The sequence below is a fragment of the Argiope bruennichi genome, chromosome 9, assembly GCF_947563725.1.
Source record: "Argiope bruennichi chromosome 9, qqArgBrue1.1, whole genome shotgun sequence".
Taxonomy (NCBI): domain Eukaryota; kingdom Metazoa; phylum Arthropoda; class Arachnida; order Araneae; family Araneidae; genus Argiope; species Argiope bruennichi.
The window spans coordinates 9711852-9731583 of record NC_079159.1 but is presented as its reverse complement, the minus strand read 5'-3'; the positions used below and the strand labels follow the sequence as shown (position 1 = coordinate 9731583).

The window sequence follows — 19732 nt, the reverse complement described above, 5'->3', positions numbered from 1 at the left end:
AGTAATTTTTTAGGTCTTCAGAAAATTATCTAAACTTTTTATCTTTACTTTTACTTTCACTTTGAGGGTTTAAAAGATTTTCGAGTTAAACTATTCTGTCAAACTGTTTTGAATTTCGAAGAAAGAAACTTATCGAGCTCCAATATGTAAGTATTTTTAATGTGTATCTAATGATTGTATTAATTTATGTATGGAAAGATGTGGGATGAAATTCTTCATTTTATTTTCGGACTACTTTTATCGAAACTAATTTTGCAAGATTTTAATTCATTTTAAATTCTTTCTTCTCACGATTCTTTTTATAAAATTTCAAATTTTACTCCACCTTATTTTAGCTAAATTTCTCTTTGGGTTCCGAGAACATATTTTCATTGGAAAACAAAGAACGCAAATTAATAATGAAAAATGAATATTTTTATTATTTGATACATTTTAAGAGCTCTACATTAATTTAGAATTATTAGCTTTAAAGTATTATCATCCATCTTTCAAACAACAAGTTAATTAATTTATGGCGAATTCGCTCTTAAACCTCTTAGTACAAGAACCACGACGTTGTTCGATTTTCTGGATGTTGAATTGGGTAGATATCGTAGCATTAGTGCTCGGAATTTTGCTCTAATAGAGTGGTGACGTATCTAGAGTCATGAGCTTTCATATGAAGCAAAAAGTGGCGAAATTAGTTTAGTAATCGGGTCTGGACGATTGGTTCCTTTACTTTCCTTATTATTTTAAATATAGAGATGGCATTTCTTATCATGCATATTTAGTGCATTTTTGTTTCTGCTTTTGAGTTCACTGATTCAACAACTTTTATGTTGAATTTTGAATCACCCTGCATATTACTGGAAAAAGTAATTTGAAATAGCAGTATTTCACTCATTTTATAGGTATTGGTTGCATATATCATCATTTGTGATCTCTATGGTGATTTTACAAACTACTGGACATGAAACCCCCAAGTGTAATCAGAATGACAAGTCGTTATCATACTTAGATGCCGCTTTGGATATGGTTATAAAAGCGAAAGATACCTATCCTGTCTGTAAGTACATTTTAAAGTTTATAAAGTGAAATTTGTTCGCATTTTGATATTGTGTATTGAGGAATTTTATTTTTTGTCCTAAGCAGAATATATTATGAAGCGCCTTGTTTATTAAACTATTCGATTTAGCTTCATATTTTAAACATATTAGTAATTTACTAAAATTTCTTCTTCTTTTTTTATTTTAATTTTATGAAAATATGTTTGGCTTTATTTATCTATTATCAGCCCAAACTTCCTGAAATCCACATTTGCGCACAATATTATTGAAAAAGAGGTTTGGGGTTAATAATTATTCCAACAAAGTAAATGTTATTATACTTTTAGGACAAATAGAAATCTAACTAACTATACTTGATAAAAATGTTAATATTATCTCATTACTTTATAACTCGCAGAATTTATAATTTTTTACTAATTTACTTATCTGGAAATTAGGGAAAAAAGGCCTTTTAATCGACCTACCTGCGGTTTCTTTTCAACTAGTGGGGCCTAGATAGTTTCCTAGTCTGCCTAATCTGAAATCTGCCATTGTGTATATTCATGGCAGATATTCTTTGATAACATAATAATGAGTAACAGGAAACCTAAAAATATCTGTCACAAGAAGGCTGGAAACATATTAATAAAACATTAAAGAATAACCAATATAGTCTGTTAGCATATCGTAAATATTACTTAATAGAGAACTATGTCATCATATTTCGGACCATCATCAGAACGAGGGTCATTCTATTTCTAACCAAATTTGGTATTTTCTATGGGGACAGTCCTTTTAAAACCATTTTATACTAGACAATGGATAGCAGCTAATATTTAACACAATGGCGTATTTCTAACTAAATAGGCAAGATAGATAACCAGAACCTCTGAGTTGAAGCGAAAGGGCACGGGCAAGTTGATCAAAAAATATTAGCCTTTCTTCCAAATAAATAAATGCAAAAAATACAAATTTTATAAATTATAAACTATTACAACTAATTCTTAATAAATGAATTTAAGTAAAATGAGCTAATTATATACGATATATTGAAATATCAATTCATTCTTTTAGCTAGTTATATCATATTCAACTTGCCAACTCCCGTAAAACAATAATTTTTATTGTTATATTTGTTAATTATTAATTTTATTAATTATTTATGATCTGTCATAATGATTAAATGTTCTTATTTCTATTTATGAAAATCATTAATTTATAATTAAGGTTGATTTATTTTAGTCATTTTTTTTTTTTAAAAATATACTTATAAAAAATGAAAAAAAAATACTTTTCAAAACATTGCGAAAAAAAATTAGATTTAAGTGACTCATTAACATGCAAAGTTTATTGAAAATATTAAAATAAAATAATCAGTTATTTAAAAAAGAGCTTCTTAATGTAGTAAAATATCGAAATTAACCACTGATTAAAAGCCTATAAAAGAGTTTCAGACATTGACTGAAATACTGACATTTTATATTTAAATTTGGTTTGCATTAATTTTTTATCATGTGAGAAAACTTTTTGGCTTGAGATTTTTGAAGCCACAAGAAACACGAACAGAAAAATGGAGATTTATCGCTTTTGACGCATCAATTTTTCGCTTTTAGGGTTATTAGGAAGCGATAAACATTAGAAAATGGGTTATTAGAAAATGATAAATGTTACCATATTTGGTGACTTATATACAACATATTGTTATAACTTGGCACGAATGTCCGCCTTGTGTCTGATTTTCCTGTCTGGCCAATAAAGGCAGGACGCAACGATTATAATATATATATATATATATATATATATATATATATATATATATATATATATATATATATATATATATATATATATATATATATATATATATATATATATATATATAAGTAGCCAAAAATATAAGCATTATGTAATTAAAACCTATTATTAAAATACACACACACACACACACACACACACACACATATATATATATATATATATATATATATATATATATATATATATATATATATATATATATATATATATATATAAAGTGAAAAAGTTTTGGAGCTCGATCATTTTTGAAATGGGAAAAAAAAAAAAAAAAAAACATTTTTTTAAATATTGTCGTATGCGTCGTCACGTGATTGTTTCAAACCGTTTTAAACTGATTAATGACTTAAATTAATTAAGACAAAGAATGGCTTAAAAATAATAATATTCTCACATGACAACATGAAATTTGTGATAGCAGATTTCAATTTTTTTTTTTTATTATTTATTTGAATTTGAAGGTCCAAATGTACCTGCCAATAGAACAGCTAATCCGATCGATTGCACAGAAGTACTGCGCAATGGTTATAACGAAAGTGGCGTCTACAGCATCTGGCCGAAGAGCAGATTGATTAACGACAAACCAATAGATGTATTTTGTGACATGGAAACTGATGGAGGAGGATGGATAGTAAGCATTCTTTTGACAGCAAATTTCTTTTTACTTTCTGTATGAAGATAAGGCATTTTAATCATCAGAAATTTGACTTCGAGATTTTGACGCATCTTCACGAATCTTCCCTGAGCCCGAAAAACACATTTTTTGAATTATGTCTGTTTGTGAACTATAAAATGCATTGAACTAGCTGCATGAAAATTAGTATATGGTTTGGTTTATACTTAAATCGTTAGATTTCCAACAAATATTTCTCAAAATGCACGCAAATGAAGCCTGTCTATTTGAATGTAAGAGAACATGATAAATACATATCTTAAAGAGCTAAATGGATGAAATTTGCATCTAAGATATAAATTCCTTCAATCATCGATGGATGTATTATCTAAAATGTGGATCCGTTCTAATTTTTAATTAAATCTTTCATAGGATTAACCGTCTGTCAGGCTGTGTTTTCATATGCATGTGAACGCAATAACTCAAAACCGTATTGAGCTAGGTGCATGAAAGCTGGTATGCGGCCTTTATATTTAATTTGTATATTTCTGCCAAATTTTGAATGAAAACCATATAAAAGAAGCTTGTTTATATTAGTGCAAGATAACATGATAAGTACAAAATTTATAGAGCTATATGGCTGAAATGTGTATCAAAGATGTAAATTTCATCCACCAGAGATTGATATATTATCTAAGATGTAGATTTATTAAAATTTTAAGCTAAATTCTTCAAAGGGCAGATTGTCTGTCGGTCTATACTTTCGCATATAAATGCAATAACTCAAAAACGCAATGATTTAAATTATTACGATTATTTTGTGATCTCGATTATTACGATTAAAAGCCTCGATTATTATTCGATTTTGGGATTACAATTATTTTGTGATCTCGTTACTTAAATTGTAATAAAATTATATGATACCTTAAAAATTTACTGAGCAAAAATTGCAAAATTATATCAATATATCATTATATATATTATAATTCCTTCGACTGGAAATAAGACGCCTAAAACGAACACACTCAGTTTTTTACTTAGCATTCTACGAAGTGCTTTATGCTAAGATTATTATTTTCAGGACTCTGAAAATAAAAATTTGAGCACCCAAGGCATTCACGGTCTTCTCCAAGGTCCACAATATTTATGCGGAAGGCAGGAAAAGAATAACTTTAATAATGAGTATACGGGAAAGTTTTAGATAGACACGCTTATTTTTATGCATAGGTTTTGTGCCAGTATGTTCTCCGTCGATTAGTCCGAATACAAATCTTTTAGTCTTCAGCTTCTTAATCGAAAATATTTTTTGTATAGATAAGCATAATTTTTTCTTAGGTTCTGCAAAGAAGAGGAAATTTCAACAGACCGACCGACTATTTCTTCAAAGATTGGGCAAGTTACAAAATTGGATTTGGTGATATTGAAAAAGATTTTTGGCTAGGTATGTTTCTTTATAATAATATTTATGATTACTTCTAGAATGTTATCAAACTTAACAGCAGACAATTTTGAAAAATCAAAACTCTACCACGTAGATATTGTTAGCACCATTTAAATGTTTGTACAATTCGATCTATATCAATGTTTAAAAATTTCTTGTGAGGTATGGCTTTCATAAAATACTGCAATATAACTAATTATTAATAAGCTTTGTGTGTGTAAGAGTTATATTTATGTAGTCAAAATTAGCTGAAGGGGGGGGGGCAAACAAGGTAGATTCCTTTACATCTAAGTTAATTTCTGGAAACATAAATTGTTGATGTTAGAGACAGACAAAATTAGGACTTTAAAATCACTTTTCAACCCCTAACTTCTAAGATATGCAGTTATCGAAATACGTCAAATTCAAACGTTGTTTCTTAAAAAGGCATTCATTTTGGCTCATTTGATTTATTTTTCTATCTTCAATATTAAGAAAAATTATAGCGAAATGAAAATTTCAATCCCCCACTATTTCCACCCTCTTTGAGCTAGATGGGTCATTTACGAACTCGTCTGAGATTTTTACATTTCAAACAACATATTCCTAGTCAGTTAAAATCCAAACAAAATTACTCTAGTTTACTACTACTCTACTCAAGTATACTAATTACTCTAGTATATATATACATATATATATATATATATATATATATATATATATATATATATATATATATATATATACAGAGAGAGAGAGAGGGAGAAAATGTTTTTGGGTCCTAGAGATCATGATCGGTGAAGAATTGAAGAAATTTTCTCGATGTCTTGTCATGAGAACCATTGCAATAAGTAATATCCCTTTGAGAATCTACCTAATAGCATTAGTAGATAAATAGGAAATAAGCACAGAGTTTTAAAACAATGAATCTTGCCTTATCTCACTCTACATTATTTACTTTCTCGTGTGAGAAGTAGAGAAGTATACAAAGAAAAAGCGGAGTAACCGTCAAATAAGCCAAGAGTTTAACGCATCTCTATATGTCAGATCTCCAAGAATCCGAGCAGACATAATTCTAAAAACACATTTTTAGAATTATGAACATAATAATTCAAAATGTTTTAAGCAAAACAGGAGCTTAACATTTGATATGTGAATTTAACACCAATTTTGTATTTTCTATCAAATTTTGAACGAAATCTTTTCTTAGGAACTGACTCTATCTGTTTGTCCGTAGGGAAGTGAACACGATAATTACAAAATGTAAAGAGCTAGATTAATAAAATTCGATGCGCAATTTTGTATCTGAAGTGTAAATCCAAATCAGATTTAGAACCGAGGTCTATTGCCCTTTGTTAGTCCTTACATTTGCATTCATGTAAATGCGATAATTTAAGAACGTGATGACTTAGTATATAAAATTTGGCATATAATCTTGCATTAATAATACTGGTATATAATCTAAATGATATGATCTAATATAAAATGATGGTTCTGTATCAAATTGTAACTTCAATTAGTAGGGAGAAAAAAGGCCTTCAGAATACATACTTTTTCTATACATTATTTTAAGAATTGTAAAGTGCTCATGTGTGGGATTCTCTGAGCATTCGTGATATTGCTGATCTTGCCTAAAGTGCTATGCCGGTGTGCATTTGTATGTATATGTGTGGATGGGTGGGGAGGGGGGGATAACACAATCATTACGAGTATGCAGGAAGTTTCGTGAGGAACATTTCCGCTTATTTCTTCCCATTTGAAAATTGAGACAGGTATACTTCTTATAATGGACAGAGTAAATAAAAGTTCTTATTTCAAAGAAACGAAAATTCTTGTAGAAGAAATGAACGAAAAGTTGAATTTCCTATCCATAGTATTTAAAGCTGACATTGTTCCATAAAATATCAAATGTAGCAATTTTTCATCCTTATCGGTCATATATAATTTTAAAAAAGTAAAACAAACACCATATACGTTACTATTTTTTCTCCTTGTTACTTATTACTCCTAGTATGCATATGTTATATTTGTCATTAATTTGTTGTCCGACAGAAATGCAAGACAACTCTTTTTGAATGCCCATCGCCGTAGCGTTATCAGAGATATGCGCGTACTGTCCAACTTCTAAAGAAGCATCGGTTAATCAAATAGTGACAAATAAATCGAATATGTGCAAAGTGTTTTGGCACACGGGGCAACTACACTCGCATTATCAACCTGTGCAATGAGCTTTAAGATTGGCACACGAGGCAACTACATTAACATTACAGACATGTGCAATGAGCTTAAAATTGGCACACGAGGCAACTACATTCCCATTATAGACATCTGCAATGAGTTTTAAGATTGGCACACAAGGCAACTACACTCCCATTATCGACCTGTGTAATGTGCGTAACGATCGTTCTAATTCTCTCTGAGAAAGCGCCCCAAAGTGTGACGTGTGCTTCATATCCGTTAATCATCCAATTGCATTAAGACGCAGTATGACTTAGCATTCTTGTGTCACAGAGAGCGTGATGTTGTTGGTTGTAAAATATAAAGTTATATTATTGATTATAAATGTAGAGTGATTTCTTTCAAACCCTTACATAGAATTAGATTATGATAAATAATATTTATGGATTAATTAACCTCTTCATGTGCTTTAAGACATACGAGTTGGCACAGATTTGCAAACTACATTCCCATTATCGACCATCCTGTGATGCTACATCACTGGCAATTACACACTTTTGATAAATTATAAGTGTTACTACTTCTACGAATATTGTCTCTCTATTTTAAATAAATTTTATCTTGGATTCTAGGCAATGATAACATATTCGCCTTAACCAATCAACGACTCTACTCGATCAGATTCGATTTGAAGGCCGTGGATGGGGAGAAGAGATACGCCCTCTACGACAGTTTTTGGATTGATGACGAAACTCATAAATACACTTTACATATTAAAGATTACAGCGGCGATTCAGGTAAGTTCTAAATTTTATTTTTGAAGTTATCTGTCTGTTTATATACAGGATGATTCAAATTAAAATATTTCTGTTTGGGACGGCTTGGATATATAAATAATGGACTTAATGTCTTTATATTTTAAGGATATACATATCAGACCATAAGAAATTAATTGGGACAAAAAACTAATTGTAAGAAAGACCACTCAGGAAAATGAGGAGCTGTATAAGGTAATGAAAATACTAATAGAGAATAAAATGCGAGGTGTCTATAATTAACATTATTATTACATTTTTTACAACAAATTGTCAATCCTAAAAAAATTTCAATAGCAACGCAAACGAAAATCAGAGCACAAAGAGACTTCACAGGTGGTTTTATTTCGGGGCAAGCATGTGAAAAACGTGTTGCAGTATGATCTACAACCGCGTGAAACTTATTGCAGCTGATATTGTGTATTGGATCTAGTTCTTCAAATCCGCCAGATTTACAATATTTCCTCATTAAACTTTATCTTTGAGATTACCACAAAGACAAAAATCACACGACTTATGTCATGATAACATGGAAGCCATCTTGTAGGAAATGCACAGCTGATAATGCGAAAAGCTCTGTGAAAAGTCGTAACAGCAATTGTTGAACTGCATGTGCAGTGTGAAGAGACGCATTGCCTGGTTAGAATGCTGCTGTTGTAAGTTATTCATACTGATGGAGTTTTGGAATGACCACATCTTGCAACACGTCCCGATAATATGCTGCAGTTAAGTTTTTGATCCCTGAGGGGTGATTTCCTCAAAAAAAAAATAGCTAGTAAGTAATTGGAAGTACTCTAAGTCAATTCATATAGTAATCCATATATTAACAAATATCTCTACATTCATGCGTAGAATGTTGGGCCATTTATTAAATCTTGTGAGGATTCTCAATGAGCCAGATACGGTAATTTTGTGTTTTCACTGTGTTCTCACGTAAAAGTGAGTCTTCAATCCACAGGATGTTCCCTGGTGAATTTTGATGCATTTCCAATTTAAGTACAAAACCTAAAAAGCTAAATAAATAAAATTTGATACACAGATTCAGCACATTTAAAATGCAGATTCTTTACAAATTTTGAACCAAATCTGACAAAGGAGTTACTGTCTGTAGTTCGTACTTTCGCAACATGTAAACTTCAAAAGTGCAATGACTTAAATAAAGGGAATTTGGTATGTGATTCTGTGACTACAGTTGTAGTTCTATGCCAGATTTTTGTTTTCAAAATAATAAAAGGTGCAAAAATGTATATTCAATTTTTGAATACTGTCAAAAAATCGTCATACAAAAAATTCAGTAAAAATGCTAAATTCTCACCAAAGATTCGTATTTCGTAATTAGTGTTCGCCAATGCAATGCAAGATACTTGCGCCCTTTCCAAAGGTCCACAATTTTGTGAGGGGGTTTACCTTTAACACCTTTATTAAAGAATACGCGAGAAAGTTTTCGGGAGATCACTGCCACTGGTTTTTAAAAGGAAAAAAATTATGGAAATTGCAATTAAATCGTTTTTAAATTTCAAAGTACTGTTCTTGAGTTATTTTCATGTTTTCGAATTCTTTAGAAAAAATAAGTACTGTCCAATTTGTTTCGCAGTAGAATAAGTTACGGCTGTATAAAGCTATGTAAAAACCCGTATGTAATGTACATTTCTGAGTTCTTTTTTTTCTTTCCAATCTTTAAAAGACAAATATCTTTTATTCATTATAATTTAGTATTTACATGAGCAGCTTTCATGTCACAATTTTACGATAAAATAACAAAACATGTAATTGAAGATCACTTTCAAAAGAGATGAATTCAAGCTTTTAATTTCAACGTAATTTTAAACAAAATGTTGGAAACATAAAAAAATGTTTTTCATTACTATTTTCTATGAAAAATTGTAGACCTAGTTCGAATTTTAAATAAATAAATGCAATGTTTTCTTGATTCGAAAGCCAGTCATTCAAACGAGAAAAAAAAGTTTGAGTCTCGCTGACTTGCAAGAGTATTTGAAAATATGAAAAAATGTCTTATGTCTGATGCTCTGTAATTTAAACGTCTCTTGATTTCAATTTGAATATGTTTAAATAAATGGTCCTTATCAATTAAATGAATATATAAAATTATATTACTCTGAAAATACCGAAAAAAATCCCTAGGTTTCAGAGCCTTTAAGCATTTGCCTATTTGATAATTCAGTTCAAAAGTCAACCGTCGTGATGACAAATTTTGCATTATAGTGTTTAAATTCTTCATCAATGCTACGCCTTAATTGATTTAAAGATATTTAGGCGATCTGCTTGTTCGCCTAAATTGTTGACTTTTTAGGCAGTAAAACGCTTAATATGAACTGCATTTTTTTTAAATCTTTCACCTTATTACTTGATATGACTAAAAAACATAAATTCAGTTGAATCTTGTACTGCAAATTAAAACGTGTATATATTAAATAAAATCGTAAATTAAAAATCCAACTAAGGAGTGAATGTTTGGCAAAAATACACAATTGAATGTTTCAAAAGATGAATTGAAAAACATTATTTTAGGTAATGTATCAATTAAAAATGTTATTAAAGTGGAAAATTTATACAGAAATAAAATTGATATCATTAAAAAGGTAACTCCTTGAGTCTTAAGATAATAGAGACTATTTCTGTTAGATAATTGATTAAAAAGACATGAACATCAATTTCCGTTGGCAAATCATAACGATTAACCATCTGGTCAAGAATGGCCTCAACACATACATAACACATACATACTCAAGAACATACACAAATACAAACGAAAAATAAAACAAAATTGCTCACATACTAACGATTAAGTTTATTTTGCACTCGATTAAACCTTATGTTTGCATCATTTAAAAAAAAATTTCTTTTGTATCTTCTTTCCTCTGATTATATTTTTTGATGACATGGCGAACTATTTTCAGAACATTTCTAGTAATATTTTGAAATTCCATTAGCTAAGCGATGCTGTAAAAATGTTCAATGAAACAGTAAACAAATCATATGATGAATCATTTTTATTATTATTCTCGATGTAAAAACTCCTTGTGTTCCAACAGGTACACCACAAAGCTTACAAATTTAAGTCAGTACACAATTCATAATGGAAGCGATTTGAAATATAAAGGACGTAGTCACAAATGCAAAGAAAAATGGGGGAAACAAGAAAATACACAAATACAAACGAAAATTAAAACAAAATTGCTCACATACTAACGGAAACATACAGTAAATGATATAATACAATTGGAGAAGCATAATAAAATAAAAAAGATAATACACATACAAAAAGCATAAAAGTATATATGCAAATATATGTAGGCAAACGCACAGAAATAAAGTCTAAATAATACGGGGGAAAATACTATTAATATATGTACAAAAGGAAATGAAAGATTATTTACTCTGTACAAAGGCAAATAAATAAGGAGGTCAAGCTATAGGATTAATCCTAGTATCCGTTACGAGGACGATTTGGCGACATTGGCGAGATTTGGGAGAGCGATAAAGTTTGCAATCTGTAGTTGTTTACTATTACTTTTTACAACCTGGCAACAGGGGGTTATTACTTTTTAGCCATTTTGCATTTGCATTCGTTGTATGGCGGTTTGATTTTCCTGATGATGAGCATGGAGGCGTCATTTAAGCGTTGGCAACATTTTTCAAAATCGCGCCAATCGTGTAACGGATACTAGGATTTGACCAAGCTATATTGTTCTTTAGAAGGCAATTTCTAAATTTTCGTCTTTCGGGAATAAATTTGGTGCATTTAAATATCAAATGCTTGGCATCCTGAAAGACACCATTGCATTTGAGTGATGCCATTCGACAATAAGTAATAAGAGTGATTTCTGTGGCATGTACATTAGCATTTTATAAATAGAAACTGATTTCCCTAGTGGAGAAAAAGAATTTGTTCATATTATTAAGAATTTTTTTTAATAATAATTGTTTTTAATTTAAAATGCTCTGATTCTTTAATAGGGGATTCAATGACTGCATCCCATAACAATCAGAAATTCTCTACGAAAGATCAAGACAACGACTCCTACAAAGGTGCTAGCTGTGCTGAATCGTACAAAGGCGGATGGTGGTACAGCGCTTGCCATTCATCCAATCTGAATGGCCTCTACCTGAGAGGAAAGCACGAAAGCTATGCGAATGGAGTGAACTGGAACAGCTGGAGGGGCTACCATGAATCCCTCGATACCACCGAAATGAAGATACGCCCCAAGGATTTCAGAAAAAATTTCATCAAAGTCGATTCTCCACAAGCCCTTTGAAATAATGAAGTTTTTTTGTTTTTTTTTTTTAAAAAAAAAAGGAAAGGTTGTTTGAATTTTGAAAGTATTATCCAAAATCCAAAGTATTATAATTCATATTTTAATTTGAAATCAATTTTACATGATTTTCATGGCATCAGTTTATAAAGAATAAGAAATTAAACTGATGATTGTGGATGTTGATTTGTTGCATGTAATTAACTTTATAATTGATCTATATCAAGATTTTTGAAGCATTTCTACAAGACATTTTTTCTCTCTGAAATGCTTGCTATCCTGAAACGAATTCTGACTGGAATGGAATATATATACTGAGGCTGCCCTGATTTATAATCCCGTCAAATATGAAATGCTCTTCATCCATTTCTTTTACGCAAATCGTGCGTGTAATATCGTACGGAATTTATATTCATTAATGGGAATGAATTCAGATGATATCTCGGTGCTCCAAGGTCCTTTTGACTGGCAGATGACATTCTGGCTATTCAAGGTCGGTTTAATTCGGCAGATGATATCCTATTGCTCCAAGGTCTCTTTGATCCACCAAACGATGCCACACCTTCTTCATATCGCAATTCAAGGATTTGACTAGATCAAGTAGGATCTGCTGGTCAAACGACCAAGGTCATCTTGGCTCACAGATGACACTCTGAGGCTCCAAGGTCGCTTTGACTCGCTGATAACACACTTATGCTTTAAGGTCGCTTTGATTTGCAAATGATACCTTGATGCTCCAAGGTCACTTTGACTAGCAAATGATGCCACACCTTCTTTATATCACAATTCCCGGATTTCACAAGATCAAATGGGATTGGAAACATTTACTACCACTTAAAATGTACTGCAATGTAAATTAACATTTTTACATTTAAGATAGAAATTTTGTTAATAAAGTTCCTATATACAAACAGAATGATATATTTTTCCCAACCATTTGCACTAACACGACAAAATTTAACATTATTTGCAATGCATATTTAACGTTTTTTTGTTTTTTTTTCCCCAATGCTAAAAATTTTTTTGCGTAAATTTCATTGTTTTTATAAGTTTAATAATATTATGAAAAATCCATTTACGAGATTGAAATTATTTACTAAACGCTGCATGTATAGAATTTACATTTTTTTTTATCAAAGATTAATTTATTACAATTCCATCTAAAATTTTAAAAAAATTGCAACTTAATCGCCTCAATTTCCTAAATTATAACAAATCTGATAACTTTACTGGAAACCGTCTGCCTGTAAAGTAGAAACGTGCAGTCACGAATGCATACAAAAATCTTTCAAAAATTTTTACATTTAAAATTGTATCAGAAATATATTTTAAATGATGAAGAGTGATCGATAATAATTCATTTGTTTGAATTCTTTTTTTACACGTACGAAGTTTTTACACTTTTTTTTATTACATAAGAAGTTATAATTAAAATAACTGTATTTTTTTTATATCAAAACTCCATTTTCTGTTTGAAATATTAAAAACTCTTTAAAAATCAAAATCATATAAATGCGTTTCAGTAGAAAAAAAAAAAAAAAAAGAAATGATGGAATTTCGAAAAAATTATGTTTACTTCCTTTCAACTTTTAATGAATTTAAGTGAGAGATTTCTTTTTAAAAAAGAATTCCCACATTTGGTCCATGTTTAGACGATTCATGATAAATATCATGCTATTCGATTCTTTAAACTTTATCAATTGAAAACATTGTAGCATTGTAAATTCAATAATTTTGTGGTAGCTAATCTGAGATTTTTTGTTTTCAGTTGATTTAACTGACTTTTTTTGCAACGCTGAATATTTTTCTAGTATGCACTTATACATTGAATATAAATGCATTTTTAATTAAAAATCTATTTCTTTAAAAAGCAAGAATTTTTAAGCCATATGAATAAGGATTATTTATTCCGAACTTTCCAAACGCAAAGGCAAATGAATGCCAATGCATAAATTTTGTGGACCACGCTAGATAATTAAACAAAGTCCTTCTTATCGAAATATATTTTTACTTTTTAAAGTACTAAATGAGGAATTTGCCTATTCATGGCAATCCGAGGGTACTTGAAAAAAATTACAATTTGAGGAACCATGAATTGAAAATCAGTAATGATACAGTCTCTAAATCTTCCAAGTTATAATAAGATATCTGTAAGGCAATTTTTCAAAAAAAAAAAATCCCATGTGAAAAAAATGCTAAGAATTTGAAACTAAAGGTCGTATGTCAAGATTACAGAATGAAAATTTCTCGCACAATCTTTTCCAAGCTCCAACAAGCATCATCTTTTAGATTCTTGAAAATAATGGTATGAAACAAAAATTTAGGAGCCACGCTGGAAATATGTGCCAACAAAAAAGTGCCTCGTTTTCTTGCTGCATTTTTGCATAATATAGATATAAACATGTAAACGTATATGTTAGACTTTTTGAACATGCTTATAAAAAATTGTGTGTATGTATATGGGTATATGTCAGCATTATTAACATTCCCAAAGTGCCAAGGAAATTTTGATGATAAGCTTAATCTTAAATGGCCGACTGAAAGTAGGTTTAGGAGTTTGATTTATCCGAAATTAAAACCAAAGTTGCTTCAACACATGCAATAAACAGTCGACTGACATAAAATTAAATACGGCAATAGTGATTTGGTTAATTTTTATTGTTTGATTATTTAGTTGATTTGGTGCAGGTTTGATTTTGACTAACTAAAACTATTATAAGGATAAATAAATCCGAATTAAATTCCTCATGATACGATAAATACGGAATCATTTCGATTTAAAGGAGACAACTAATATTCATTCTGACACGCCTAGAACGATTTCATTGAGACTCGCTATGCACTTCTCTCAGTTGCTGATTAAAATACTGTGAGGATGCAGCTTAATATGAATGTTGATTGCAGTCTTGTGAGACATATGATCAATATATGTTTTGCAATATACAGAATCAGGACTGAAAATATGTCCTTCTTTTTTTAACTATATCAAAATTTTTAATTTTAAAAAAATGAAAAGTTACCACCTATTTTCGGGATATTAAACTCCTGAAATAGAATTAGTTATTCAAGGAAGCTTATGAACTTTGAATGACCTCCGACGCAATATTTTCTTTTATTTCCCATCTCAATCATATTGAAGAGAAAATTGGTAAAAATTAATGGAAAGCCAAGCTTGAAATCTCAGTCCATTTGCTGTAAAAGAAATGTATAAAATTGTTTCGAAAAGAATGATAATGCATGGCTCAGACATATAACGGTCTGATAAAACGAAAGTTCATAAAACAAAGGAAAAAAATCTTACAAATTCAATGTGGGCCATTACTAGCTATTATAAAAATATATAGAACAGTTTTGAATGAAGAACTCTAAATTCTCAATTTCTACCGAACAATTGGTATTAAAATGTATGTTGAAAACAAAATGGCTTAAAATATTAAACAAGCAAAAAGGATCAATTTATAAATGGAATTGTAGATTTTGTTTATGAATGTTGGAAGCTACTTGGAAAGCTATATTGTTACGGATTTTCCTCTTGTATTGATAATGATAGTGATATGGTGTGAAAAAACACAATCAGCAGGTGACAGTAGAAAACGACGATGACGTTTATTTATACGAAGACACGAGTACACAAAAACGACGAATACACAGACGAGAAATATTTACAGCCGAGACGAACACAGGACAGCACACTACAAACGACAGTAGTCCACAAGTAGTAATCGTTCACAGCACACGAAGCGGCTAGACAGAATCCAGCAGGAGAGGGGTTCCTCGGAGCTTCGCTCTACCGTCGTTGCAATGGCTGAACTTCTCGCTTTAGCTGCCGACTCACAATTGGCTATACACAACATACGACGCTGCCTCCACAGTAGACAACAGGATTCGGCACACAGCAGTTCAATACCCGCTCCACACAACGCTGGTAATTCGCCGCTGCTTCGCTATTCTCTGGAAGGCTCGTTACTTCTCCGACTGCTCTTCCATTCACCACAGCTTGAGAGTGCCGGCCTTATATAGCTCCCGGGAGGCGGGGCTAGAAGCTTCTAGACCAATCAGGCGTATCTCGGTTCCTAATGGACGGATCGACAAAATTCTCGAAGTTTCGAGTATTATCCATTTTGTCGCCAAATTGGTCGCCAAATTCTAGGATTACTGGATTGGCATTCGACAGCATCCAATACAGATGAGTGTAAAACAGTCTTTCTTATGATGACACTATTCGCACTGGGAAGCAAAATTACAGGTTTGTAACAATATCATTACCATGGAATGATAAGGGTATTGTATGAGGAGGAGGATAACTGTAATTACGGTTTTCGCTGGATGATGGACATCAACATGAATTGTGAATTTGTTGTTCTTCAAAAAGGGAAAAGCAATTGGAAAAAAACAATATGTTGCACTTAAATGAGAAATTGACTTGTTAGCGAAAATAATTCTTAAAAAGTTTAAATTATTTAAGATTCTGATCAGAAATTATGGTAAATTTCGTAAACGCAATTAGCAAATTAAAAGATTATAATAAAGAAAGAGAGTATGATTTGCAACAAATGTGAATACGAGCCCACCAAAGGCAGTATGTGAATATAAAAGAGATAAATTAGCCAAATCAGTTCTTCTACCAAATTAAATTTATTATACTGTACTGCAATATATCTATTGTACAGATTAGAAAAGAAATCAGATATAGAATTAAAGGCATATGAAAAATATTGTTGAAAAATTACTGAAAAAGAAAAAAAAAAATTGAAATTGAAACAAGGAAATTTTTTGAAAAAAAAAATGAAACAATATTTTGAAAAAAAAAAAATGAAACAATATTTTGAAAAAAACTGAACACAAGATAATTTTTTGAAAAAAAAGTCGAATTCGATTGAATAAAGGGCGATTTTTTTTCTCGGCCAAATTCTCACAACATGGGATTTCTAAAATTCACAATGTGAGATTTTTTAAGTAAAAAACAACAGATGTGAGTGTGGAAAGGCAGTGGACATGATTGATCTCCTCATTAAATAATGTAACCTTTGACAAAGAGAAAGAAATAAATGGCTAATTAACTGGAAACACTGACCGATTAAAGATTTACTGATCTATGCAACTATCATTTCCTCTGTAAAAGAAATCCTTCTATCACCTTAAAATTTCATAAATAACTTCTCTTCAACCCAATCTAAAATCAAACTATTTATCTTTTATATATAATAGAATTTTTACCTTTTAGATATTGTCAATAATACTAAGGATTTGCTGACGAATGTATAGGGCAAAGTAGATATTCCTATAGGAATTATTTTACAAAGTGATATTTCGGCAGGCCTTAAAGTTAAAAATTAATTGATTATCTTCAGTTAGTCTTTCTGATTACTTACCGGGTACTGTTGTACTATGGAGCTATTTGATGGTAGTTTGCATTGCCGTCCGCATAATTGCCATTGTCTCATTGCCGTCACGCGATTAAGTGATGGCTAATCCATAACATTGGTATTATTCATGTTGATCCCCATATTTATCGAATTCGACACAGGAATAGTTTCCTGTCTTGTTAAAATATCTTCCCAACAAATCTTGTTGGGGAATAAAATGGTCCTCTAATATTTGCTTATAGTTCTGGGAGTTCATTTTCTTGCTACAAATATCAAAAATATTTGCCCATTAAATTCAAAACTATCCCAAGGCATTACTTATCCTCTACCTTGCTGCCTACTAAACTAAACTAAAAAAAACACTGTATTGATTGGATTTTGAAGTGTTAGGAAATAAACGTTCATAGATGGCGTTAGACAACTAGCGCGAGTGTAATTAAAAGAGTGATGTCATTCTAGTGTTTGCTCTTGGAGGAGAAGGAGTTACTGAGCAGAGTAACTCGAACGAATCTGCAATAAATTTGTTAAGTTTTCTATTTATTCAAAGTACTCACGAACCAGCCACGACAAACACTCTTGGTCCGCTTCTTACATCATGCCGTTAAAATTTATATCCATCTAGCCCAACTTTTTTTTATCACTAAATATTGTTGGCAGCTATTTATCATCTTAAGACATTATTTTCTTTACCCTGTTTAAACGTCCAGTTTTGTGGTGCAATTTTAAACATGGTTTCTTTATTATTTTCTTGAAATTATTAGCTAAGATTCCAGTATTCTTTTGTGAATGATTTTTGGATTCAATTTGTCGCAATGACATTTTTTTTCTAGATTCACTGGTTAGAATGATTCTGTCATTCTGTCATATTAATCTTTTCTTACTAGATCACCAATTGCCGTAATGCAAAGTTTTGTAAACACTTTTTAAAGATCTCTTTAAAATCTTGAATATATCTTTTGAGTGAGTTTTCTTTAAGTTTTAAGTCTGAAATTTGATTATCTCCTTTTCTGAAGTCTCTTTAGGTCTAGTCATCTTGATAAATTTATAAAAACATCGATTTGTTAATCAAAAATAAGCCGAAAAGTGATACTCCACCAATAAATACTTTAAAAAAATGTAAAAAAATAATTATTATATGCTGAAAAATAATGATCTAATTTCAAGTAAAGTTAGACGATTTCTATATTTATGGGACGGGCAATTTTTAATTTTTTTTAAAGTTTTGCCCGGTTTTTTGACATTTTCTAATATTTTTTACAATAAAATCAAATAAATCAATTAAATAATATCAGTCGTTTTTGAAGTGAAAGGTATTTTAGCTTGGAATGTCATTTTTGATCTGTGTCTGTATTAGTGGGACAGGCTTTCTGTTTTGGAAAATTAAAATGATGCGTTGTCATCGAAGACATATAACTGAATAGGATTTCGGAACTCGAGTCAATCAAGGAAAGAATGAAAAATCGTTTCAATGCTACATTTTTCTTAATAAGAAAGAAGTAAAATTAAGTAAGAAAAGAAAGTAAAAATCCAATGAAACTGGACTAGACTTACAATGAAAATCTTGTGCCGTTACAATTCTCAGTTATGACTCCTTAAGGGTGATAAATGATCATGCAAATAAGAAATTACTCTTCCCTACCGTAAGGTATTTAGCCATAAGAAAAGATAAAACTAAGCATATGGGGCTATAGTTAATTTCAAAAATTAATTAGAATTTTAATTAATTAAAAATTAAGTAGGATTTAGCCTTTTCTTCACAATAACTTGCAAAAATATTACAATCTTATATTATTTTTAAATTAAAAATACATTTTTATACATTTTCTATTATACTAATTTATTTGCCATATGAATTTTTTTTTCTATTTTTAATGAATTTTTAGTAATTATTTTAAGTGGATTTGAACAACAATTTGTTGTAGTGTCGAAACGAAACTCCAATTATTTTAATTGTTTCTATTAATATTTCATCTTGGAAGATTCGGTTCATTTCCCCATGTTAAGTAGTCTTCAATATAGGGTATGACTTCAAAATTTTGTTGTGCATGCAATCAAGATAAAAGATCAGAATAAAGCAATGGCCAAAACTTTTTATAATGTCAATTTTTAAATACTTTTTCTTTTCCTCATATAATTGGACGTATAAAAATATTGACATGTAAGGAAATACCTAACACAATGAACAAAATGGTGAAAGTTTCTAAAATGATATGAATATATGTCTAT

At 30.4% G+C, this 19732-nt stretch overlaps 1 protein-coding gene across 1 annotated transcript; it reads left to right on the top strand.

Annotated features, from left to right (window-relative positions):
• On the top strand, window positions 1-12163 carry LOC129985249 (techylectin-like protein). Its single transcript, XM_056095209.1, has 6 exons — window positions 1-146; window positions 891-1045; window positions 3302-3471; window positions 4789-4894; window positions 7684-7848; window positions 11845-12163. Coding segments are annotated over exons 1-6 (897 nt in total). The 5' UTR covers window positions 1-144; the 3' UTR covers window positions 12144-12163.
• The last annotated feature ends 7569 nt before the right edge of the window (window positions 12164-19732 follow it).

Coding starts and splice junctions, on each gene's coding strand:
- LOC129985249 (XM_056095209.1), top strand. Junction 3,472..4,788: donor CTGATGGAGGAGGATGGATA/GTAAGCATTCTT, acceptor ATTTTTTCTTAG/GTTCTGCAAAGAAGAGGAAA. Junction 4,895..7,683: donor TGAAAAAGATTTTTGGCTAG/GTATGTTTCTTT, acceptor CTTGGATTCTAG/GCAATGATAACATATTCGCC.